The sequence below is a fragment of the Aplidium turbinatum genome, chromosome 1, assembly GCF_918807975.1.
Source record: "Aplidium turbinatum chromosome 1, kaAplTurb1.1, whole genome shotgun sequence".
Taxonomy (NCBI): Eukaryota; Metazoa; Chordata; class Ascidiacea; order Aplousobranchia; family Polyclinidae; genus Aplidium; species Aplidium turbinatum.
In genome coordinates this window covers 50,988,866-51,012,722 of record NC_137472.1, presented here as the reverse complement: position 1 = coordinate 51,012,722, position 23,857 = coordinate 50,988,866, and the positions used below count along the sequence as shown (strand labels likewise).

At 38.6% G+C, this 23,857-nt stretch overlaps 2 protein-coding genes across 2 annotated transcripts; one reads left to right on the top strand and one right to left on the bottom strand.

Moving 5' to 3' along the window:
* Positions 1-2,715: 2,715 nt before the first annotated feature.
* LOC145782507 (radial spoke head 10 homolog B-like) lies at positions 2,716-23,484 on the top strand. Its single transcript, XM_082594312.1, has 20 exons — positions 2,716-2,845; positions 3,302-3,390; positions 5,991-6,224; positions 6,507-6,634; positions 7,053-7,167; positions 7,476-7,676; positions 8,768-8,944; positions 15,111-15,258; positions 15,419-15,531; positions 16,079-16,265; positions 16,662-16,776; positions 17,075-17,312; positions 17,428-17,535; positions 17,994-18,097; positions 18,821-18,908; positions 19,023-19,089; positions 20,178-20,303; positions 21,039-21,240; positions 21,972-22,077; positions 22,567-23,484. Exons 1-20 carry the CDS (start codon positions 2,794-2,796, stop codon positions 22,657-22,659), a joined length of 2,691 nt encoding a protein of 896 aa, XP_082450438.1. The 5' UTR covers positions 2,716-2,793; the 3' UTR covers positions 22,660-23,484.
* On the bottom strand, positions 13,498-14,642 carry LOC145767221 (uncharacterized). Its single transcript, XM_082579009.1, has 2 exons — positions 14,196-14,642; positions 13,498-13,768 (listed from the first exon to the last, which is right to left on the bottom strand). The coding sequence occupies exons 1-2, from the start codon at positions 14,445-14,447 to the stop codon at positions 13,616-13,618; spliced, it is 405 nt and encodes a 134-aa protein (XP_082435135.1). The 5' UTR covers positions 14,448-14,642; the 3' UTR covers positions 13,498-13,615.
* Positions 23,485-23,857: the final 373 nt, after the last annotated feature.

The window sequence follows — 23,857 nt, the reverse complement described above, 5'->3', positions numbered from 1 at the left end:
TGATTCAACGTCTGAATACATTATCTTAAAAATGCATAATCTTAAAAATGCAACGTATCGAAGGGCTTCTGTGAATGCTTCTCAGTTTCAACGCAGGCCTTGAAACTCGTGTTTTTTTCCGGCAGCCATCGTGGCCTACTGAGAGCTCCTTCTCGGCGGCCAAATCTGCGTGCTTGGAGGCCAAAATACAATAACGATAGCACTAGTAAATAGCATTAAACTTGCAACAATGTTAAAATGATCACTTAGCGTTGTTGAAGTCTGGGCGACGTCCTGCAATAGAACCGTTGTACCACGCATTAAATGCTTTATCGGGATTGTAATCCGGTATTGCGGGACCATCTAACGACCCTAAATTGTTTTAACTGCTTGCAGCTCAGTAAATCGTTTCAACTGCATACCGCCTTTCATAAAACCTGACCATTTATTCCATTATGATGTCACCATTGAGGGTGTGAAGTCACTAACCCACAGCGTTCTCAACTATGAAGACACGTGTTTTACCCACGGATGTCAACTAACCTAGTTCTCCTTTTTAACAACGATTCACTGTCCGACAACATTGAATCGATATAAAAACGACAATATTGCCAGCCGATGTAAATTAGCACTTCGGATTAACACTTTGTTAAAATAAACATCGGGAATTGCAAACAAGACTTACAGCGCTGGTGATCGCAGCTGGATATATTCAATACAACAGTAATGATTATGATGAGCTGACCTAATTCTGCGTCTCTCTTTGATACTACATATTTTCGACATTTAATCCACGATCATTCTATTGCGAAATTAAATAATTGGCTAGAAGAAACCGGCGGCCAAACTTGGCCGACGGAGAAGGTAGCACAGGCGGTCATCCAAGCACTACTTAGCGCCCATGGCCGTCGGCTGCTTTAAGGCTTGCAACGTATCCTAGTCATCAAAGTTCTCTTTTCTACACGATTTCAACGTTTAGCGACGTTAAAAGTAACGATAGGCCACACATTTGGTTAGCCTTTTCATTCTGTTACTACAATGTAAAAATCAACTGTTAGGCTAACTGGGTTCTTGGAACAAATTTTTGCTGGTAGGGATAACTAGGCTACTGTACCCGATAATTTCCTTTCAATCCAAGCTGTAGGCCACACATTTGTTGCGCCAAACTAATCATTTTAACTATTCAAAAGTAGGCTACTAACTTATAGATATAAACATGATTTTTTTTTTTGTAACATTTTCTTTTTTTTATTTTCCCCTACACATCTTAAATTTTTCTGAAGGTGTTGCAACCGTGCCAAATTTCTTTCAACTAAATAACTAACTTCGGTCACAAGCACGTTTTAACGTTCGCGTTTTGTCGCTTCTACCTTAAAAACAACTGAACTGACATGACGAATTCAAGCACGTTTTAGCGTTTGCGTTTTGTCGCTTCTACATTTGCTATGTTGACGTGTATTGTTTTTGATATGATGGTCAGAAATAAAAACAACTGAACTGACATGACGAATTTTAATTTAATAGTTCAAACATTTTATTTTTATTCCTTTCTGCACGTTCAGCGACGTTAAAACAATGTGAAAATAGTTAGGCTACGGTACCCGATTATTCTCTTTCAAAAATAAAATTTCAAAAACTCGCCGAATAGGGCACTTGCCGAAAAAGGCTCTCGCCGAATAAGGAACTTGCCGAATCGGACTCGCCGAAACGGGCCATTCCGTCCTGTTTGTGGTGGATCTATGACCTTACATTTCACAAAAAAAAAGTTTGCTTGATCACAGGATTCCATGCTTGCATAACTTACGCTGCCTGGCAGCTCAGCCTCCGAGGCTATGGTTTTTGTATATATGGTATCTTTTGCATATGATATCGTTTTCAAAATAGAATGTGAATATTGTATTCTTTTATTCTATTTCACACTTGCTTCATTATTAGAAGCAGATGTTATTGTGTTTTACTGCTTTCCATCTGTTATGAAATCAATTTTTTATTGAGATGTGCTTTTCATTAGTTGTTGGCGATTTTTATCATTCATACTGGAGATGAAATAATCCTTCACTCTCTTGGTGATCTTGCCAAAAAATCCTTGCATCAGTTACCCCAGCTTGTGTAGTTGATCGTCATGTGAGAGTTCTGAATGTTGGTATCATGATTTTGAAGCAAATGGATGCTGTTGTTTGGTCAGATGCAACTTAGGTTTGCTGTAACAAATAGAATGTTGTGATATCTTGGCAATCCTATCATGAGTTATTATCCTTCAATTTGTCAAAGATTATAAAATTACATCCTTGATAGTTTGTTTGTAAGTGTAATGATTGAAACTATTAACATGACTAGGCTATTGATTTGAATCTTCAATCTTTTTCAAACGAAATGCAGTTAGAAATTTGCAGAGTACCATTAAAATACAATTTTGGTAAAGAGGTCACTTTTTTCAACCACAGACATATACAACCAAGCAACCACGGCATTTAACATAATCGATTAAACTTGAACAAGCAGTTATTTTTTGTTACTTGATAAGGGCTAACGTGTGTATGGCCGAAAACGTTTGTAGCTTATAGTTTTGTTCAATTTTAATCGATTATGTTAAATGCCGTGTGGTTGCTTGGTTGTATATACCATTAAAATAGTTTATGCACTAATATAAAGTAACATAACATGATTAAAATGAGGTTGGTTTGAGGTATTATAATACAGTATTAAGAAACTTGTATTGATGCCTCTTTTTTATTTAGTCATGCACAACAACAACATAACTTAAAATTGCTAAGAATAATATTATGCTTATTTGGAAATAACAGAAGAAAATAAATGGCCAAAGGTCGAAAAAGTTCTTCCAGAAAATCAATCGATTCCAAAGAAGGTATTAACAACTTCTACGGCAAAACATATTTTAGCATGTCTTTATAGGAATGTAGAATTGTAGATGATGTTAGGACATTAATCATTAAATAGTTCTCATCTGTCCTTAGCCGAGCTTAAATGAAGCAATTAAATACCATATGCTTGCATTCCAAGAAATAGTAAGATTTTACACTTGATGTAGCAGCTTAAAATATTTGTTAACTAATATAAATTTAAAGTATTACGTGCATATCAAATTGAATCACAAATTGTATTTGAAAAAAAAAAACTTTTTAAGATCCTACCAAGGGTGAAACAGGCTGCTAAGGTTTTTCTGACAATATCAACTTCAATTGGTTTAATTTTCATTGCTTGGCATTGAGTATTCTTTCTAGTGTTGATATTTTTTATTACGTTTTTCTTACATACTTTTCAAATTGTATATTTTCATTTAACCTGTTCTGTTTTTATTCAGAAGACAGTTCTGTACATGTAAGTAGAAACGCCGTGAATGACAATGAAACTAGTTTGAAAGGAACGCCTTCCAGTGAACACAACGTAGAGGTACTTGGCATATTGGCTTGTCTTTCCATGAACATGCATCACAAAACTTTAATACTACAAACAGATGATAGACAACACATTAGAGCGGTGCCACTATCTTTGGTATTGTAAAATTTCTTCTCCCCTAAAGTTGTACAAATTTTTAACTAACTATACTTTATAAAGGTTCAAGTTCAAACTTGCATAACCAAAATATTTTTATCCTGGCTTATTTTACTTAAAAAGTTACTGTACCAATGATTATTGTCTATCAGCTTTTTTGTTTATAAAATGTATGTTTATCAAGGTTAAAACAATGAAAACTATTAATACTACAAAAAGTGCTCAATGCCAAGCAAAAAAGGCAAAGCAGAGCGAATTAAATCAAATGTAGTTATTACTATCTGAAGCCTTTACAAATTGTTTCACCTAACGGATCATCAGAAGGTCTGTAAAAACATGTAAACAGTAAAGAATCGATAATTCTGAAAAGATATTAAATATTACAACTGTAATTTAATCTGCCAAAAAAAAAAATCTCTAAACCTGTACTTCCTGAGGAGATATTAAATATTACAACTGTAATTTAATCTGCAAAAAAAACCTCTAAACCTGAATTCCTGAAAAGATATTAAATATTATAACCGTAATCCAATCTGCAGAAAAAAACTCCAGAATTACTAAGGACAGCCTCCATCCGCCACGATAAAGTTTCAATCAATTTGTCCCAATGGAAACCAAGCAACATGATGGCAACATCTATGACATCACAAAGAAGCAAAATGCTTGTTATGATCGGCGCATCCTGTAGTAATCTGAACAGAATGAACAAAAATTGTTTTTAAACCTGTAAAAATTAAATGAGATTTACAACCTGTAAAAATGAAATGAAAATCAATTTTTTCAAAATTATAACCTGTAAAAATCCCAAGGAATTGTGATGATGTAACCTGTAGTGTCCTGAACAAATGAAATAAAATCTGTTTATAAACCTGTAAAAATTAAATGAGATTTATAGCCTGTAAAAATCAAATGAAATTTTAAAAACCTGTGAAAATCAAAAGGAATTTATTTTATTTTGAAGTACTTGAGTTTAAATTTGTTTCTATGACGACATTTGCCGACCAGTTCCGAACGCTTGTTCAAAAGGTGGCCACTATCAGCCTTCAGAATGGCCAGCTTTTCAGCCAAACATAGGCCACAATTGTTACGACCACCACCACTATAAGGCCGAGCACAGCTGTGGATGGACCAAGTTATTTGAGGATCAACACCCTTGTCCTTAAGGTCCCAAACTGCCTTAGATAGTTCGGTACTGTTTCGTTTGGCAGTTAAAGTTTTGGCATTAAAGTTAAAGTTAAAAAAGTTAAAGTTAAAAAAAAAAAGTTAAAAGTTAAAAAAAAAAAAGTTAAAGTTAAAGTTTGGCAGTTAAAGTAAAGTTAAAGTTAAAGTTTGGCAGTTAAGGCAGTTTGGGACCTTAAGGACAAGGGTGTTGATCCTCAAATAACTTGGTCCATCCACAGCTGTGCTCGGCCTTATAGTGGTGGTGGTCGTAACAATTGTGGCCTATGTTTGGCTGAAAAGCTGGCCATTCTGAAGGCTGATAGTGGCCACCTTTTGAACAAGCGTTCGGAACTGGTCGGCAAATGTCGTCATAGAAACAAATTTAAACTCAAGTACTTCAAAATAAAATAAATTCCTTTTGATTTTCACAGGTTTTTAAAATTTCATTTGATTTTTACAGGCTATAAATCTCATTTAATTTTTACAGGTTTATAAACAGATTTTATTTCATTTGTTCAGGACACTACAGGTTACATCATCACAATTCCTTGGGATTTTTACAGGTTATAATTTTGAAAAAATTGAATTTCATTTCATTTTTACAGGTTGTAAATCTCATTTAATTTTTACAGGTTTAAAAACAATTTTTGTTCATTCTGTTCAGATTACTACAGGATGCGCCGATCATAACAAGCATTTTGCTTCTTTGTGATGTCATAGATGTTGCCATCATGTTGCTTGGTTTCCATTGGGACAAATTGATTGAAACTTTATCGTGGCGGATGGAGGCTGTCCTTAGTAATTCTGGAGTTTTTTTCTGCAGATTGGATTACGGTTATAATATTTAATATCTTTTCAGGAATTCAGGTTTAGAGGTTTTTTTTGCAGATTAAATTACAGTTGTAATATTTAATATCTCCTCAGGAAGTACAGGTTTAGAGATTTTTTTTTTGGCAGATTAAATTACAGTTGTAATATTTAATATCTTTTCAGAATTATCGATTCTTTACTGTTTACATGTTTTTACAGACCTTCTGATGATCCGTTAGGTGAAACAATTTGTAAAGGCTTCAGATAGTAATAACTACATTTGTTTATCAAGGTTTATTCACAACTATTTGTTTCATATTACAAGCAATCCAATGAACAAGTTGTTTTACTTTCAATGGCAGCTTTTAAATACCTTTATTAAAGATAAAAACATAATCTTAATTCTTAATAGCTTGTAAATATTAGATTTCACTTTTAACAACCACCAAAAATATTTCTGGCTGCAAGAAAGCATGTTACAGAATATTTTGATATCTTGCACTGAATGATTTCTCTTCTATATTTAGGTACCAAGTGAAGTATTAGACGCACTTGAGACCAAATCGGTTGCTGAAAGTGACAGCGGTCGACTTTGCGGTGACTTGCTGTCAAACGTTGTTTCACCTAAAGGAAAGGAAAATGTATACAACGAACCCCCTTTGTCTGACATCATAGTGTCAAGATACGAAGGAGAAAAAACAAGAAGTGGTCAGTTCGAAGGTCATGGCCATGCTTGGTTTATTGGCGGGAACTCGTATGAGGTAGAAATGGTTTATTGTACAAATCAAAAGATTTTATTTCAACTTGTGCAACTGACGAGTTTAAGTAGTTTTCAAAGATGTAATTATTATGCTCACACGAAGTTTAAGGCGGTGAGTGTCACAGAAGCTACAACTTCCTATGTAACAACAAGGCATTTACATTTTTTGGTAGAATTTATCACACATTTATATATTTCTTTCATCATGTATTAATAAAACTTGTGTTTGGTATTTTGCTTAACAATTGTTTACTAATTCTTTACAATTGTTTATATTTTGCAGGGAAATTTCTTGGATGGCGTGATGCATGGTAAAGGAAAGTACATTTGGCAAGATGAGGTATACTATGAAGGAGATATGAACTACAACCAAATATCTGGATACGGACGGTACCAATGGCAAGATAAAAGGTACCTGCTGAGCAATGTAATGACAATCGTGAATAAATTATATCATCTTACACTTTAAAGAACTAAATAATTCATCTGTAAAACATGAACACTTCTTCAACTGACGATAGCAACTATCACTATTGGCACTCTACTTTAACTCAACAAGTTGGAAGTTGCAACTCAGCAATGGTGTACTCAAGCAAGAAAAGCGTAACCTTGCAATAAACCGACACCGCTACAGTCAACGTAAAGCTTTAAGATACAACAGAACTTCACAGTAATACGGCGTCGGGTATGCACTTTGACACAATGTAGGCTACGACTGTGACCACTTTTTACAAAAATACGGTAAACAAAAATAGCACCAATAACATAATGTTCCAATCATTTTGACAATAGTTTGTGTATTTGTTCACCAATCTTGCTTTGTTTTCAGTTATTATGAAGGAGAGGTCATAAACGGCTTGAGACACGGTGTTGGGGTTTTTAAATCACCTCAATTTAACGTTTCGTATTCTGGTCAATGGTATTTGGGAAAAAGACATGGTCGAGTGAGTTTTCGCGATATCTGTTTGTTTTAGTCATTGAATAAATTTTTCTTTTTGAAACGCACAGTGACTTTGACGTGTGTAAAAATATAAGTGAATTAATACGAAAGTAACTGCAATTCCTAGATAATACATCATCTTTTTAATACAGTACATAAAAATTAATCTGTGGCTTATGTAGGTCATTGGGAACAATACAACTGTTCTTCTCTATTTTTACGTGTAATCTTACGCGTTCAGTCAATTTTGATAGGTAATTATGTAAAAAATGCGTTTAAGCCAATATACTAAATAGTGTTTTCTACTTGCAGGGAATAATGCATTACAGCGAGCACTCCTGGTATGAGGGAGATTGGGTCAATAACACCAGACATGGATGGGGGGTGCGGAGGTACCACACTGGCAATGTGTATGAAGGCCAATGGGTGAACGATAAACGTCACGGAGAGGGAACAATGAGATGGCTCACAACCGATGAGTCATTCTCCGGAATGTGGGAGAATGGAGTCCAGGTAAAGTGCAATATGGAAAGCTACAGGCCTAACATTTTTATTCTTCAGTTTCCTTTAAAAAAATTTAAGGCCTGGAAACTCATGTCAGTTTTTTTTTTATTGTCATTGGATCTCTTCTCAATTAAATCTTGATTGACAATGGCTCCCTTAGGATATTGTGCCGTGATAATATCCAAAGCTTTATCAAGCTCCATTACTCAGGTAGTGCTTTCACTATTCTGCCCATTACCATTTGTGAGAATTCAATAGGCTATATATGACAATACGTTACTTTACTACTTATGACATAACTAAATGATGCCATTTAGTAGGATTACGATTTCTGAGATTACGCAATTACAAGAACATTTGACACCAGTACATCCGGGTTCTTACAGTTGAAAGTTTTTAGCTGGCTTTGAGAATTAAAAAGGGAAGAATCACATTGCAAACAAATTAAGTGCAAAAACGGCCAATGAGCCCGATAGCTCAGTTGTCCTCCCCAGTAGCTCAGTTGGTTAGATCGTGGCTTCGTGAACGAGAAAGCTTCAAGATCAAGCGGCGCTGGTGCTACTCTCAGACTGTGCGCTTGAGCAACACATTCTAAGGACTGTTCTCCATGTAGCGGCACCTACTGGATGGAATAATTCCCCGGTAACAACACTTCAACAATCGGAAAACTTCACTTTGCCAATCTCGGTAACCGGCCCTGTGTCAAGAGCCTCTACAAGTATGCGAAACTACCAGTAATATCCTATCAAGGCTTTGTTAGTCCGAGGATAAAGATTCAAAATCAAATCGAGAACGTGACTAATCCAGGTTAATAAAATACAAAATTTGTCTTTCCTTCCACTTTGATATGACACGACAGAACTTTTCTGGTTGTAGGGCTTCACTGTAGGCGAATGTTGTACGAAACATCCTAATAACGCGTGAATAAAAATAGTTGATAATAATCACTGGATTGAACAACGTTTTGCGTCAGACATTGGCCTGGCTTTGGACTGTTCTGCTTTTATCACCTGATTTATCGAAAACGAGTTTCTTTTTGTTAGTTCATTTATTTGTATTTATTAAAATTTGTCTGGACTTGTGTTTTTGAATAACCTCAGCATGGATGTGGAACTCACACGTGGTACCTGAATCGAGTACCTGGCTCCCAGTACCCGCTACGGAACGAATATGTGGGTGACTTCATCAACGGTCTTCGCCATGGTCATGGGAAGTTCTTTTTTGCCAGTGGAGCTGTGTACAATGGAGAATGGGAAAATAATAAAAAGCATGGCTGGGTGAGTACAGCAAAATACAATAGTTTAGTTCCAAAATACCCTAAAGTTGTTATGCGGTTGCTAAGATACAAATAAATTTAGTCTAAGACTAAGAGCAGTAATTTTTCTACAAATTATGAATGGAATTAAGTGATGCATTAAATACTTTAGAGGATTAAATATCCGAAATCGCAATCTGCAACATGATGATTTGGTATTTTGACCTATTTGTTTGTAACTGAGTAAATATCTTGTTGTTTAATTTGTAAATCATGTTTACACCCATTAAGTCCATTAAGGCTCTTTTCTTGATAAGAAAAACAAGCGAAACAGCATCAATATTTGCTACATGCTTTTGTTTCATGTGAAATAGATTTGTTCAAAATTCTAGACAGGCTAGAATGACAAACCAGCTTTGAGTAGTCTTGTCCTGTGTTGCTATACCGTACATCCCGTTTTGTGTCTTAAAATCGGTGAACTCAGGAATAAGGTAGTCAACATTTTGTTTCTCTCTGTCGTATTCGCATGTCGCTTTGCGAGCCTAACCGTAATTTTGCTTTTACCAAGAAATAAATCAAAAGATGTTAACTGTTATATTTTTGAAGATGTCGATACGTGCTATTGAAGCAAATTATAAAATTGTTCGTATTTTGCAACCCAGCAGATGTCCATTTCTATTGTCTGATATGAAACATTCTTGTTTTCTTTTGACTACTTACTTCACAATTGCTACAACTGGAGTTAGTTTGAAATCATAAACAAGTCTCAACAAAAGGTTTCACGTTTCCAAGTCTTTTGTTTTATCCTTATACCTTGAAAGACAAGACACACGATAGCTCGAACACTTATTCTTATAATTGTTTTTCTTTCCTCAAAGGTGGTATAGTGACAAGCCTTTGAGTTGTTTTGTGTTAAGTGCATTTTTAACTGTTGTATTTCCAGACGTTTAATATAAAATAAACAATAATAATTGTAGCGATAGCCAACCAAGTGAGAAAACCATTTACCTCTTGTTACTTACTGATTCAGTGTATGAAATCAACGCAATATATAGTAAGAAAGAAACGCAAAACAATCAACTAAGGAACGTGGTACAGAACGCTCAATTGATTACACGCGCAGTGCGGTGGTAATCAATTCCAACGTCTGTACCAGAAAACGCTGAACGGTGATTATGTAGTGACGCTGGTCACGAGTTACATATATTCAACGTAGATGACGACTATAACACCTCCCCGATAATTTTTATACACAAACATAAAAAATGAACAAGACACCGAATTAACAATAAAACTCAAAGTCCGAAACGAGCCGGAGGTCTGCGGCGACGGCTCGACCTTCGTGGGTTGTGTGGCCCGAATTCCGGTACAGTCGGTGTGTCGTCCGAATTCGTTCGGGCTGAGGTGGAGACAGCGGAAGAGTCGATTGTTGGTGCAGGAGTATCTCCCGGCTCCTGGTCCTCCGATGATGCATAGCGAGGTTGCAGTTGGTCCATATGGCGCCTCCACGTCGGACCATGTGGCAGCAGACGTACCAGGAAGATTCGGCTACCCTGTCGCTTGATCACCTCGGCTGGAACCCAATGAGGATCCTGGCTCCGTCGTGGAGTGAATGATAACGCGTAACAGGGATCTCCCGGTTTGAAATGTCGTTTGGTACCTTCGGAGGCGTCGGTGTTGTGAGGGTTTTGTCGGGGTACCACTTGAGACGGTGTAGGGAGAAGCGTGTCGATCTTGGTTCGAATCTGACGATTGTTGAGTAATTGGCTTGGAGAGTAGCCACTCGGAGTGGGCGTGCGTCGATATTGCTGTAGGAATTCCAAGACGGCCTGCTTCGGGGGTAGGGAAGATTTGCGAAGTGCTTGCTTGAACGTACGTACGAGGCGCTCCGCCGCTCCATTGGTTTCCGGATGGTAAGGTGCACCCGTGATGTGTACCATACCCCTCTCCTTACAGAAAGTTTGAAATTCTGTGGATTTAAAAGTAGTAGCATTATCGGTAACTATAGTATGGGGATAGCCGAAATGAGCAAAATCTTCTTCTAGCAGGTTGATAGTAGCTGTTGAAGATAAAGAAGTAGTAGCATGAATACATGGGTATTTAGAAAAAGCATCAATGCTGAGTAACCAATGGTAACCCATGAATTCTACCGCATGATCTATGTGCAAGCGACTCCACGGTGCTTCTGGAACCGTCCATGATTGGACCTGGGTTTTAGATTGCGGTTGATATTCGCCACAGGTACTGCACTTGTGACAAAGTTCCGCTATGTCTCGGTCAATGTTTGGCCAGTAGACGGACGTTCTTGCCAACTGCTTCATTCTCTCAATGCCGAAATGTCCTTCATGAAGCAATTGAAGGACGGAAGGACGAAGTTTGAACGGGATGACCACTCTGGAACCGTAAAGTAGACATCCGTAACAAGTAGAAAGAGAGTCTGCGTACTTACGAAACGGTTCGACCGGGTCTTGTGGAGAAGACTTGGCCGGCCATCCTTCATGAATGAAACGCATTACCGTGGAAATGGTAGGATCTTTAGAAGATTCTTTACGCAGTGAGGCAGCATTTGGGGTCTGGACCTGCAAATCCAAAGCATCGATAGCGCAGACGATATCAATGTCATCCGCACTTTCCTCTTCATCGAAGACTTTATCCCCTCCTGCTGGTAAGCGACTCAAAGCATCAGCGTTTTGATGATCCTTCGTCTTCCTGTACTCAATAGTGTATGTAAATTGCGACAAAAAGAGTGCCCAACGAGCCAAACGATTTGCTGCCAAAGAAGGTGTCGATTTGGTCGGGCCAAAAAGACTAAGCAATGGTTTATGATCTGTGACCAAAATGAATGATCTACCAAAAAGATATTGATAGAACTTCTTTAGCGCAAAAATTATCGACAAAGCCTCTTTCTGAATTTGACTATAGTTTCTCTGCGAAGCTGTTAATATCTTTGAAACGTTTGCTATAGGCCGTTCTGTGCCATCTGGGTAACGGTGAAACAAAGTAGCACCGATGCCCACACTAGAAGCATCACATGCGATACCTACCGGAAGTGACGCATTGAAATGTGTAAGAACCTCATCAGTAGATAGATGATGCTTCAGCTGAGCAAAAGAGTTTTCCTCTTGTTTTCCCCATCTCCAAGGAATGTCCTTTTTCGTGAGATGGTATAGTGGTTCTGCTACAGTAGAAGCGTTCAACGGTAGAAACTTCGAATAAAATTGTAAGGAACCTAAAAACGAACGAAGAGAAGATACGTCAGTGGGGGCAGACATCTCCAGTACGGCGTTTACCTTGGGACCTTTGGAGATGCCCTGCCTGGACAAAATGTGTCCGAGATACTCTACCTGAGGTTGTGCAAACTTACACTTGTCTTTCCTACACCTCAGGCCTTTTGAGTGAAGTCGATCGAGGAGCCGTCTAAGATTCTGGAGATGCTCCTCAGCAGTAGTGCCACTGACAAGAATGTCGTCTAGGTAGACTGCAACCCCTGGAAGGTCGGCTGTAAGGTCGTCCATGATCTTCTGAAAATAACCTGGAGCAGAAGATATGCCAAAAGGTAAAACATTTTGTAAAAGTACGCCACGGTGAGTGCTTAATGCGAGTCGTTTTCGACTGTCAGGACCAAGTCGAATCTGATTGTAGGCATCAGCCAAGTCTATCTTGCTGAAACCATACCCACCACCCAACTTTTGCATTAAGTCTTCTGGTAAGGGTAACGGGTGACGATGGGTCTCCAGGGAAGGGTTCACCGTGACTGAATAATCGCCACATATGCGTAACTTGGCCTTCGCTTCTGAAGAGTTTGAAGGCTTACGGACTGGAACAACCGGTGTGCCCCAATCGCAAAACTGAACTGGTGTCCATACACCACGTGCAATGCCCGAATCATAGGCTTGTGCTAAGTCCTCCTTTAGCGCGAAAGGTACAGGCCTAGGTTTGAGAAAAACAGGTTTAGCATCAGACTTAAAATCTATGTCTAGTTCATAATCTCGCAAGCACCCGAGTTCAGGCTTAAAAACATCTTTGAACTCGTCACATAAGAGGGAGCATGCCTTCTCCAGACTCTTATCAGGCTTGTCGCATGACTGGATGCTCTGTAAAGTAGAACAGTTAGACAGAAGGAATTTATCGATAGAAATTCCTAAAGACGAGATTGCATCACGACCTAGCAAGTTTAGTCCTTTGACTGTCGTGACTACAAAAGAAATATTATCTGACCTTCCCGTGGAAGGACAAGTTACCTGGGCCGTGAAAGAACCCGTGATTGGTAGTAGATGCTTGGTAGCAGATTGGAACTGCGACACTGGTGCTTGCAATTGAGGTGCGCCTACCCGAGTCCAGACGTCGCTGGAAAGGAAATTTCCATTTGTAGCAGTGTCCAGTTCTAAGTGTGTGGTTACCGAATTAATGGAGATCGGTACTTCCAACTTTGAATTTCGAGGTTTTCTGCAAGAACTAGAAAGCATGTTAATTTCCTCGATACAATTTACCTTAGAAGGTTTGAACTGTCTAGCTTTCTTTCGACAAACACTCTGTAAGTGTCCCGTAATATTGCAGAAATGGCAAGTGGCTTTCTTAAACCTACAGTCATTGGCGTTGTGGTTGGAATTACCACAGCGATAGCATTCTTTATTTTTAGAAGAAAAGAAAGTACCTGTAAGTTGCCTAGTTTTTGGAGGTTTGCTGATGGTCCTTACTTTCGCAACTGGTGCTGGTGGAGTGCCGTAAACAGTTTCTTTGGCCACCTTGGCTGCCTCTTCGGTTTCTGATGCAACCTCCACCGCACGTTTGAAAGTAAGTTCATCAGCTCTGATTTTGAATAACGCCTTAAGCACCGCCTCGTTACCTATTGAACAAATAAAACGAGTACGTAAAGCTTCGTCCAATGGATTTGAAATGGACGAGAAGTCACAGGTGGCAGCTGCCTGACGTATGCGGATGGCTAGTTCTTGAGCTGTTTCACCGGGCTTGCGCTTCATTTCGCTCCAGAAACGGAATCGCTCCCTCACGATGAAGCGTTTTGGGTCGAATTGTTGAGCCATGTAGTTTGTAATTTCCGTCATGGTGAGATCGTTGACTTCTTTTGGGTTTGTTTCCTGCGCAGCCAAATTTGTTAACATTTTGTAGATTGTAGGTGATTGATTGGTGAGAAAAACCTGCGGCATTTTGTCTTGTGCGACTGAATGTGCTGCTACAAAGGTGTTAAACCTCTTCCAATAGTCTGCCCACAGTTCAGTGGTGGCATCAAACGTTACAAACTTAGGTAAAGATACCTGTTGTTGTATTGTTGTTGGTTGTGGTCTTGAAGTTTGGGCTCGTATTTCTCGTAGTTGTTCAAGGTGGCGCTTTTCTTGGTTGGCAATTTGATCTTGATGACGTTGTTCTTGTTCTTGGTGACGTTGTACTTGTTCTTGGTGACGTTGTACTTGTTCTTGGTGACGTTCTTCTTGTCTGGCAATTTGCTCCTTCGTCTGGCGTTCTTGGTTGGCAATTTGTTGTTGCAGGACTTCGATCAGCTTCTCCATGTTTCTAAAATCCTGTAGAAATTCTGTAAAGATCCTGCCGACGACGCCAGTTAAATGTCTGTTGTATTTCCAGACGTTTAATATAAAATAAACAATAATAATTGTAGCGATAGCCAACCAAGTGAGAAAACCATTTACCTCTTGTTACTTACTGATTCAGTGTATGAAATCAACGCAATATATAGTAAGAAAGAAACGCAAAACAATCAACTAAGGAACGTGGTACAGAACGCTCAATTGATTACACGCGCAGTGCGGTGGTAATCAATTCCAACGTCTGTACCAGAAAACGCTGAACGGTGATTATGTAGTGACGCTGGTCACGAGTTACATATATTCAACGTAGATGACGACTATAACATTAACTCCAGTTTGTGTTCGTTCGTGTGTAATCTACATACCTAGGCAGCAAAATCCGTCATTTTTACATTGATTCAACGTCTGCAGACGTTGAATCAATGTAAAAATAACGAATTTTGCTGTCTGGGTAACTGGAGTAGATCGCTTGAGTTCGTTTCGTACAACTGCTTTCTTGTGATTATAGAGTTATGCCATGTCATTTGGTCTAATAGACGTTAAAACTTTAAATCAGAAATATAGATTTTGGAAACTTTGTCTTCATCGCAATCTGGTCGATGCGTAATTTATTTCGTTTCGTTTCAGGGAAAGTTCATTTTCAAAAACGGGAAAGTTTTTGAAGGTCAGTTTGAAAATGACCACATGGTGGAGCACCCTGAATTCCGCTTGGATGGAAATGAAAACTTGGATTCAAGCGAGATTCGAGTACGAACGCCATTCGACTGGAAAGAAGGTTTGTTTCTATATTTCAGCTGATAGTATTCTATATTACAAAATAATTTCCACACAAAAAGATCTTTTTTTTTATTTTTTTTGCAGTTTCTTGGAAGTTTCAAGTCAGTAAGTTAAGTCTTTACCAAAGCGCTTCCTCTGAAAAATTAGTTTTGTTTCAGCTCAAGAAGGCACCACAAAGGAAGGTGATCTGTTGGGTACTAGCTTTGCTTTGGATATCGACTCCATCTTAGATGATTTCAAGGAAAGCGAACGAGAAAAGGAATTAAAAGAAGTATTTTTGATAATAATTTTTCTGAGCAGTTATTTAATGATCGGCTAACATGAAAATAAAGTAAAAATGACAAACGTTTTCGACCATACTGAATTACTGATGTTAGCTCTTATCAAGTAACCAACTGACTGATGTTGCACATAAATTGAAATTACAACACTAATCTACATATACAAAATCGCAAAATAAAACGTATAAGAATGAAACGGCAAGGCAGAGGAGAAACAAAATCACATGACGCTTAATTGTGTAGAAGAAAAAACACAGTTATTTTGATCTTCATAAAACACTGCGCTATACCTTCTTGTTAAGAAGGAAATCCGGAAAACAAGTATTGCTATGTAAAAGTCTCTTGTATGGTGCAGGCATTGCACTTTGATTTTGCTGTTAGTGTGTTTAATAATAATCTAGCTCGCCAATGAACGTTAGTGAAAAAGTGTTGTAATGACTTTAAAGCGTAGGCTACATGAACAGTTACTTGGGTGTTGAAGTAGATGCATGATTTAAGTCAAAAATCTTGGCAAATAATTTTGCTACTTGTAACCAGGTCACGCTGTTGATGCTACGGAACCTGTCCATTCTACGACGAGTGTACAGTTTTTACAGTGCGCTAGGCCACGACCGATCTCCTGACAACACGTTTGTAATGACACGGTTTCAGTTCTGGAGGTTCTTGAAGGATTGCCGGATCCACCATCACAGCTACTCTTTGTCGGTCATGGACAGGGCTATTGGTAAGTTACTTATGTTTAATTGTAGAAGCAGAAATTTATCAGTTAACGCGAATGGTTGGTTGGTTTTGAATCTTTATCCTCGGACTGACAAAGCCTTGATAGGTTATTCCTGGTAGTTTCGCATAGCCTACTTGTAGAGGCTCTTGACGAAGGGCCGGTTACCGAGATTGGCAGAGTGAAGTTTTCCAATTGTTAGCTTAGCTAACCATCTACTTGCAAACCATTTCTCGATGAAAGAAGAAAATGTTTGCATGAGTTCATTGCTGGTAGTGTTTCTTGTGAGTGAATACTTGACAATTTCAAGCTGATACTTTTCGCCTAAAAGACGTACTGCAGAAAATAGCAGTTGTTTAGGTTCACGTACCACCCTTCTCACGGAAACCCATTGTTTTTCAGCGAAGTGCCATGCCGGTGATGACGTGCACAACCCGATGGAAAAGTTACTGCTGAGGGAGTTCCTCACCGCCTGTGTGGTGCTCAGCTACATGATTTACAAGAATGAAGCAACCAGGTAGCTAGCAGTCATCTTCTCAGATAGCAAATCAGTCGTTTTTCACAGACGTTGAATCAATGTAAAAAATGACTGATTTGCTGTTTGGGTTGTAGGCATCACATGTTACTATAATATCGTGATGATTTTTATGGCGTTTTGCATCGTCGAACCGAAGCAACATCTCCGCCAAGAATATTTTAGTCTACACCTGTAGCGGTTGGTTGTTCATACAGTAAAGCTTCTTTTTACATACAATTTTAACATGCAACAAAATTTCTGTTATTCTACTAACCAGAGAAATCTGGATTTCTTGCAGTGATTCAAACACGAAAAAAGCGGTTCTATCCGGTTGCTTGCTGCGGTTAATCGACAACCATATTCTGAGGTACTCTTGTCGAGTCGGCGGCCATTTCTTGTTCGAACCTCGTAGAGCAGTGAACGCTCTCGCCTACATGGACCGTTCCTGGCATATCTATCAACGCGTGTGCACCCCCGCAAAACAACCCCCTCACGAACCACGGCTCTGCATGAGGGCGTTTTTGTTTCTTTTGAAGGCAAGTTTGTTTTTTCATGTAACGCAATCCGGCATCGAAATCAACACATTCGTCTAACGCTCTAACTCCAATGGATCGGCATTGTTGAAATCTTTTTACTGTGTTATCATTGTAGGATTTGAAGGTGATCAGTCCTCAACTGAGCACAAAGGCGGTTCTTGATATTCTTTCTTCTGACGACCCCTCTGTCTTTGATGGGGAAACATGTAACATGGAGGTTGAGGTGAGAATGTTGCTTCTAAAGATTTTGTTTAGTTGTGAGATCGTTATCGTATTTTATTGTGTTGAGATCGCCAGAAGTAAATTTTGTAGCCTACAAGTTCGTTTCATCAACTAAGCAGTGAAGTTTTTAATTGCCACATTTCAAAAGTCGACCTTTTTGCTGATAGTAGAAAACCCTGTGTAGGTGGCTAGTAATAGGCTGCCTACCTCTGAATCAACGTGTGTGTGATATTTCCCTCATAATAGTCTTTATGAATGCTAATAAACTTCGTCCAGCTCAACCATAGACACCTTAAATCTGTAGTCTTGATAAAATGAATTTTGTATTGCAATATGTTCAGCCACGCTTATACACGGGTGCTCTGAAACTATCTGCCATGTATATCGGTGAGAGCAACGTACATACATTTGTTAGATGAAAATAAACACATAAAATCATAACTAACTCATTTTTCACAGATGACGTTTTTGGAATTTTTTGAAGCTTTGATAGGAATTGCTGTCAACTTTGTCAGTGATGACATGCTGCAGCCTTCACTTATTGATGAACAGCAGGGTGGAAGGTAACGAACTTTATCACAGTGAAAGCACTCTGCTATTTGTAGCCTACTGTCAGAAGTTTTCCAACATAAGTAAAAAGTCCTGCAACTCATTGTAGCCTACACCAGAAGTTTTGGTGATTCCTATCCAAATTTTTGACTTCACGTTACGACGTGAAAGTCCAACTTAAACGTTTAGTAGTAGCCTAATATAGAGAGACGACTTAAGTTATTTTAGTACAACTTTTGCACGCCACTTCCTGCTAATCTGTAAATACATATTGATTGTCGATGTTTCAACATGGCGGCGCGGAAAAACCATGCGGAATGACAAGTAAACAAAAGATAATAATGAAAATGTAGGCTACCGGTACAAACTAAACATTTTATTTTCTCGTCTAAAGCCAAGTTGTAAATTATACGATCCGCTGAATAGAATCTTGTTTTGGTATGACCCTATATTGATTTAAAAAATTTTAAACAAGGTTTTAGCAAATGTTTGATTGTTTCACTTCACGCTGATTTAAAATGTCCATGCTGCTACCATTGTTAAGTTACAAGCGCATCGTAAGGTTTTAAAACTTTTGCGAGCCCTCTTAGCCATGACGTAGGCTAATCTAAGGTTTAAAGCTCTCGTATAAATCAATGTGGCTATGTAGGGATAGATTATAACTATTAGCTGTAGTGTATATGCTATCGAACAAGAGATTACTGCATTTTTAGACTTAGCTATTTCTTGTTTGTCAGAATAACTCGGCCAGTGTCCTCTGTCTCGCAATCTGTTTCTGAGCAAGGCGCCACAAACCCAGCTATGTCCACAGACACCTTTTCGCAGGTAAGCTATGCTTCAATTCCCTGGTGTTGTTTGAAGATTAAAACTAGTTTTGCGTTTGATTACATCGATAACAAAAGTAAGTAATTTTGCTAACTCGGCGTCTAATATCCTTAGATGGACGATGAGCGTGTTGAAGGTGGACGACAACACACAAGCATGCAATCTGTCGTTTCAAATGCAGGTAGGCATGGGTTCGATGCAGGCCCGGATTTAGGGGGGGGCAGAGGGTGCAGGTGCCCCGGGCCCCCCGACTTCTGAAGGGCCCCCTACGTGGAAAAAATGTGATTTTGTGTTAACTTTTTTTCTTTCAGCCTTTGACGTTTCTGCAAATTGCTGTGTTGTGCTGGATTAATGCTACTGTAGACGTAAAGGTGGTTTTTCGCGCCGTAGGCTTGAAAAAAATTTTTGCACGGGGGCCCCCCGATCTAAAAGTGCCCCGAGGCCCCCATCAGCTAAATCCGGCCCTGGTTCGATGCCCTATCAGGTCGTAGCAAAGTCTTTTTAAAAGAGCTAGCCCACTGAATCTTGTTTCTGCTTGGTACTGAACAAAGCAATGGATTCAGGATAATAATGTGCTGCGCCTCTATTCGGCTGAACTGACGCTGTCTGCTTTGAAAAGCAATAAAAACAATACATAGGCAATATTCAACGGATACAGCGCTATATAAAAACACACGTTAGCCTGTTATTAACGTAATGGAAAGCTCATCTTGCTTAAAATTGTTCTGTACTGCGAGGAAAATCTTGAAATATAGCATAACATAGGAAAGTGCTTTTGAAAAAATCACAAACTTCGCTTTTAGTTTATACGATTAGATTTGAATAGCTTACACTCCCCTACAGCCTACAATAGAGTTTTTTTTTTGTATAAATTTCCTTACAGTGGCATTTTTCCTAGTCAATATATTGCAGTGGTAAAACAAAATTAAACAATAAATTTCCAAATAAGAGAATTTAAGCTTAATTGTATTAAAGATAACCAACTTTTTTCTGTGAGATAGTAACAACTAATAAAGGAAATGTAAATTGCATGATCCCCATTTCAATGAAAAGGAAATATGAATTAATCCATAATATTAATCGACACGAAAATTTTGGTATTCCATAGTGTTTACAATACAAGCAGCTCAATAAACCCCGGCCAGTTTTTCACGCACCGTTGAACAGTTTACCATCACAGCAAGGTTATGACTTGTGCTTTGTAGTAGCTACTTAGACATGCAGTGAGCCCATGTTTCGTGCAATTAATATCAGATTGAAACAATGCAGGAGCTGGTAGCACGGGAGCGTTCCTTCACACCCTCTCACAGATGAGCATGCAAGAAGACAAAACTCACATTGCTGATGACAATACGTCGATTGTACACGAAGAGCTTCATGCCGGCGAGAACTGCGGTAGGTTGTTGTTTGTGTTTATTTTTTTGGGACTGCTTTGTGCGAGTCCCAAGAAACTTGGAAGAGGTAGGAAACGTTGATTCACATGCATTGGGTTTGTTTTCTGAAAGCGTTTTGGTTTTCAATTAGACATTGTATTGTCCTATCTCTGTCATTAACAGAAAAGAAATCGGAGAAGTGTTCTAAGAATTTGCAGCATTGCAATGCTTGGTATCTTGTTGCTGTGCAGGCCTATACTAAAGGGTGCATCAGAAGCCTTCAACTTTAACAGGTTTTGCATTTATGTACAAAAAAATAAACCCTTGTGATTAGTAACAATATCTTTTTGTATCTTCAATGTGCATACGAGCATATTGTCCCTTTTCTAGTATTTTTTACCTGTTTCAGTGTCACTGGTGCGTTTAATGCAGGGGTTCTTAACTAGGGGTGCGAGACATGTGACTAGGTGGTGTGGGGATGCTGAATTATCAAGGTTTGTTATAATATGACGTAAGAAGCAAAGTTGTTTTACCAGGTTTCAACAAAAATTTCGACCGGTAGGCGACTATTACTTTTCAGCCAATCCTAGGAGGGGGTGCGAGAACTAGTTGGTAATTTTAAGGTGGTGCCGACAAGGCAAAAGGTTAAGAACAGCTGGTTTAATTGATAACTGGTATATGAGTTAGTGGAATAAGACACCAAAGTCATGTTTCTATTCTAAATAGTTACAAGGTTATGATCACTTTTCAAATTTAGGAGGTCCAGTAGTTGCGCCCTCAGAAGTTCATCCAGTACAGAGTGAGTTCACCATGTGGAGCAACAAACTCAACCAATTTTTCACACATTACTTCTTCCCTTCGTGGGATCACCTGGAAGCTTTAAAGAGTGAAGCATCCAGGATGAAAGCGGAAAGCGAAGAGGATGCTCGTTTAAAGATTGTGGAGCAGGAAGCACAAAGGTAAACTGTTCCAGACAGCAAAATCCGTCATTTTTACATTGATTCACCGTCTGCAGACAATCAATGTAAAAATGACAGATTGTGCTGTCTAGAATTGTTGAGCATAAGCTTTGTATAATGCAAGATGTTTAGTTTTTTTTAGTGTTTGTGCGTATTGAAGACACTGCGACCGTGCTAAAACATTTTCTTTGGTGCCTTCAAGTATCTAAGAGATTCAGATGCAACGGAAACCAAATAAATACGTTAACCAACGTAAACAATCCTATTTTAGTCTCTAGCACGTTTCTACGTTTGTATTTTGTCGCTTGTAGCCTACCTTTAAACTGGTGTGTTACGGCAAATTTAGTTTTTGTTTTGATAATTCGGTATGATTTCATATCTAACTAAGTTTGATAGAATACGTGAATTTGAAGTCCCGTTTTGTCAGAAATATGATTCACTAAAATTGAAATCAAGCACTTTGTGATCTTCATTGGAAAACATTAGCGGAGCTTTTGCGTTTTAATATACGGTAAGCGCTGTGATTCTGCACGAGCACGTTAAAGGACAAAATCTATCAAGCATTTGTAACATTTTTTCCGCTTTAAAAACAGGAGTTTGGTTTTCAAAAATTTCCCTGAATTTTGCTTGCTTACAACTTGGATAAAACTAATTACTGTACATGAACGAATATGTGCTAAGTCGCAATTAAATTTTTAACCGTTTAGCGTTTAATTGGACTTGTATAATAGACGCCGACAAATGGTTTCTGAAGAATCCATCGAGCCGCCCATCCCGGAGCCCGTAACCTCCATTCCCAACGCAATGGAATGTAGTTCGGCTGGAAATGGATATTTGGTTAGTACAACCACAAGAACCCTTTGAGGGCCATTAATTTTTCCGAGAAAATTTTTAGATGAAATTTGTCAACAGGCCTGCACAGTCACCAGATGCCTTTAAAAAGTTTATTTTGTTCAAATTTTAGCCTTACAACTTACATTGTTTCGCCTAAGTTTGTGTTGATTATGTTTTAATTGTCCGCATTCACATTTTCCATAATCAGCTATTAGCCCTATCCATATGCAAGACAGGTTGTCGAAAAATTATCACATTTTGTGACAGTTTAGCACGTTATGCATCGGAGGAATGCAGCCTATCATGTCTGTACAACAAACCCCAGCTTTTGCAAGCAGGATGTAGCGTACAATAGGCTACGCGCTTCACTGCCTGCCTGGTAATGGCAGGGATGGATAATTGACGCGAAAATTAACCTATTCAGTAAATTAAAATCTTTAACCACCCAGTTAAATCCGGACACGACAAAACATTATGTTTCGTCTGCTTCAGGCTGTCGAAGTTAGCGATACTGCTCCGATGACGTTATCAATGGCCAGTGTTCCAAGTTCAACAAAAAGTGGAAGATTTAAAAAGAAGAGATAAAACCGAAATAGCAACGAATTGTACAATGAAAACATGTTTGCAACGCCTTTGTGCGATGTAATTAACGCAAGATCTTTCACAGTAGTCAACATTTAGCTTCGTTGTGTATTTGTTCGATTGCACTGTGTTTTGTACCAAAATGAATGCATTTTTAAGACACTTTACTTGATCAGTATTTTAAGTCGCTTTGGCTATTATTTTACGTGTTTTAATGAGTAAAATCGTATAGTTTTTCTGTATGTGCCTTATGTATAAAACCCAAGCTGTTGACTGACAAGTAAGGGCAAGATTCAATAATCTTTGTACTTAAATAGTCTACTGTATAAGTAAGTAGTAATGAAATACCCGCTGATATCCCTCAACTTCTGTTCTGGTTCCTCGATGTTGATGAAAAGTTATGCAAGCATCTTTTATCTAATTATTTATGATATACTTCACAATAAGTAAACTGGTTTTGTTGATTTATTATGTTTAAATATTGTACTTCGCCCTTGCTCACATGACAGGAAGTGGGTTGTTTGGATGTATAAAGCAAACATTTTTGTATGATGGTTTATTTTTAAGCTTGTGCGCAAAATTACCCTGTTGATATAAGCCATAACAAAGCGAGCAATATCCATCTGAAACGTAAAATGGATTTTGAATTCAGTTTGATATTTGAGTGAGCGACCTGTTACACTATTCACATTGTTTGACGGCATTGAAATGAACTTATATGCACTAAGATATCTGTGAATGTTCGTCTATTTCACACCCCAGTGAAACAGAATTATCAGACGCATTCCATGCTCGCAAAGTCTGGATTAAACAACAGTCTTCCACTGATGCAACTTGTATAGTGTATACGGTAGGATATTACGCAGCCAGCAAATCAGTCATTTATTGCATTGATTCACGTCGGCAATGAAACAAGTCGACAACGGTGAAGCCGAATTCACGAACAGGGATAATACCACTGCTGCCTTGGGAAAAACATTTTCACTGCGGCCCCAGTCGAATGAAAATGGAAGACGCCATTCCCGAGTGTCACCCTCGTTTGGCATGATCGGTGGAGCATATCCATATTGTCTTGAGCGGTAATTGAACTCCTAAGGGAACGTTCAAATATTACGTAACGCTTTTTTTCCGAATTTTTGACCCCCCCCCCCTCCCCCATGTAACGCCAACGTAACGCTTTTTTCAATCCCCCCCCCCCCCC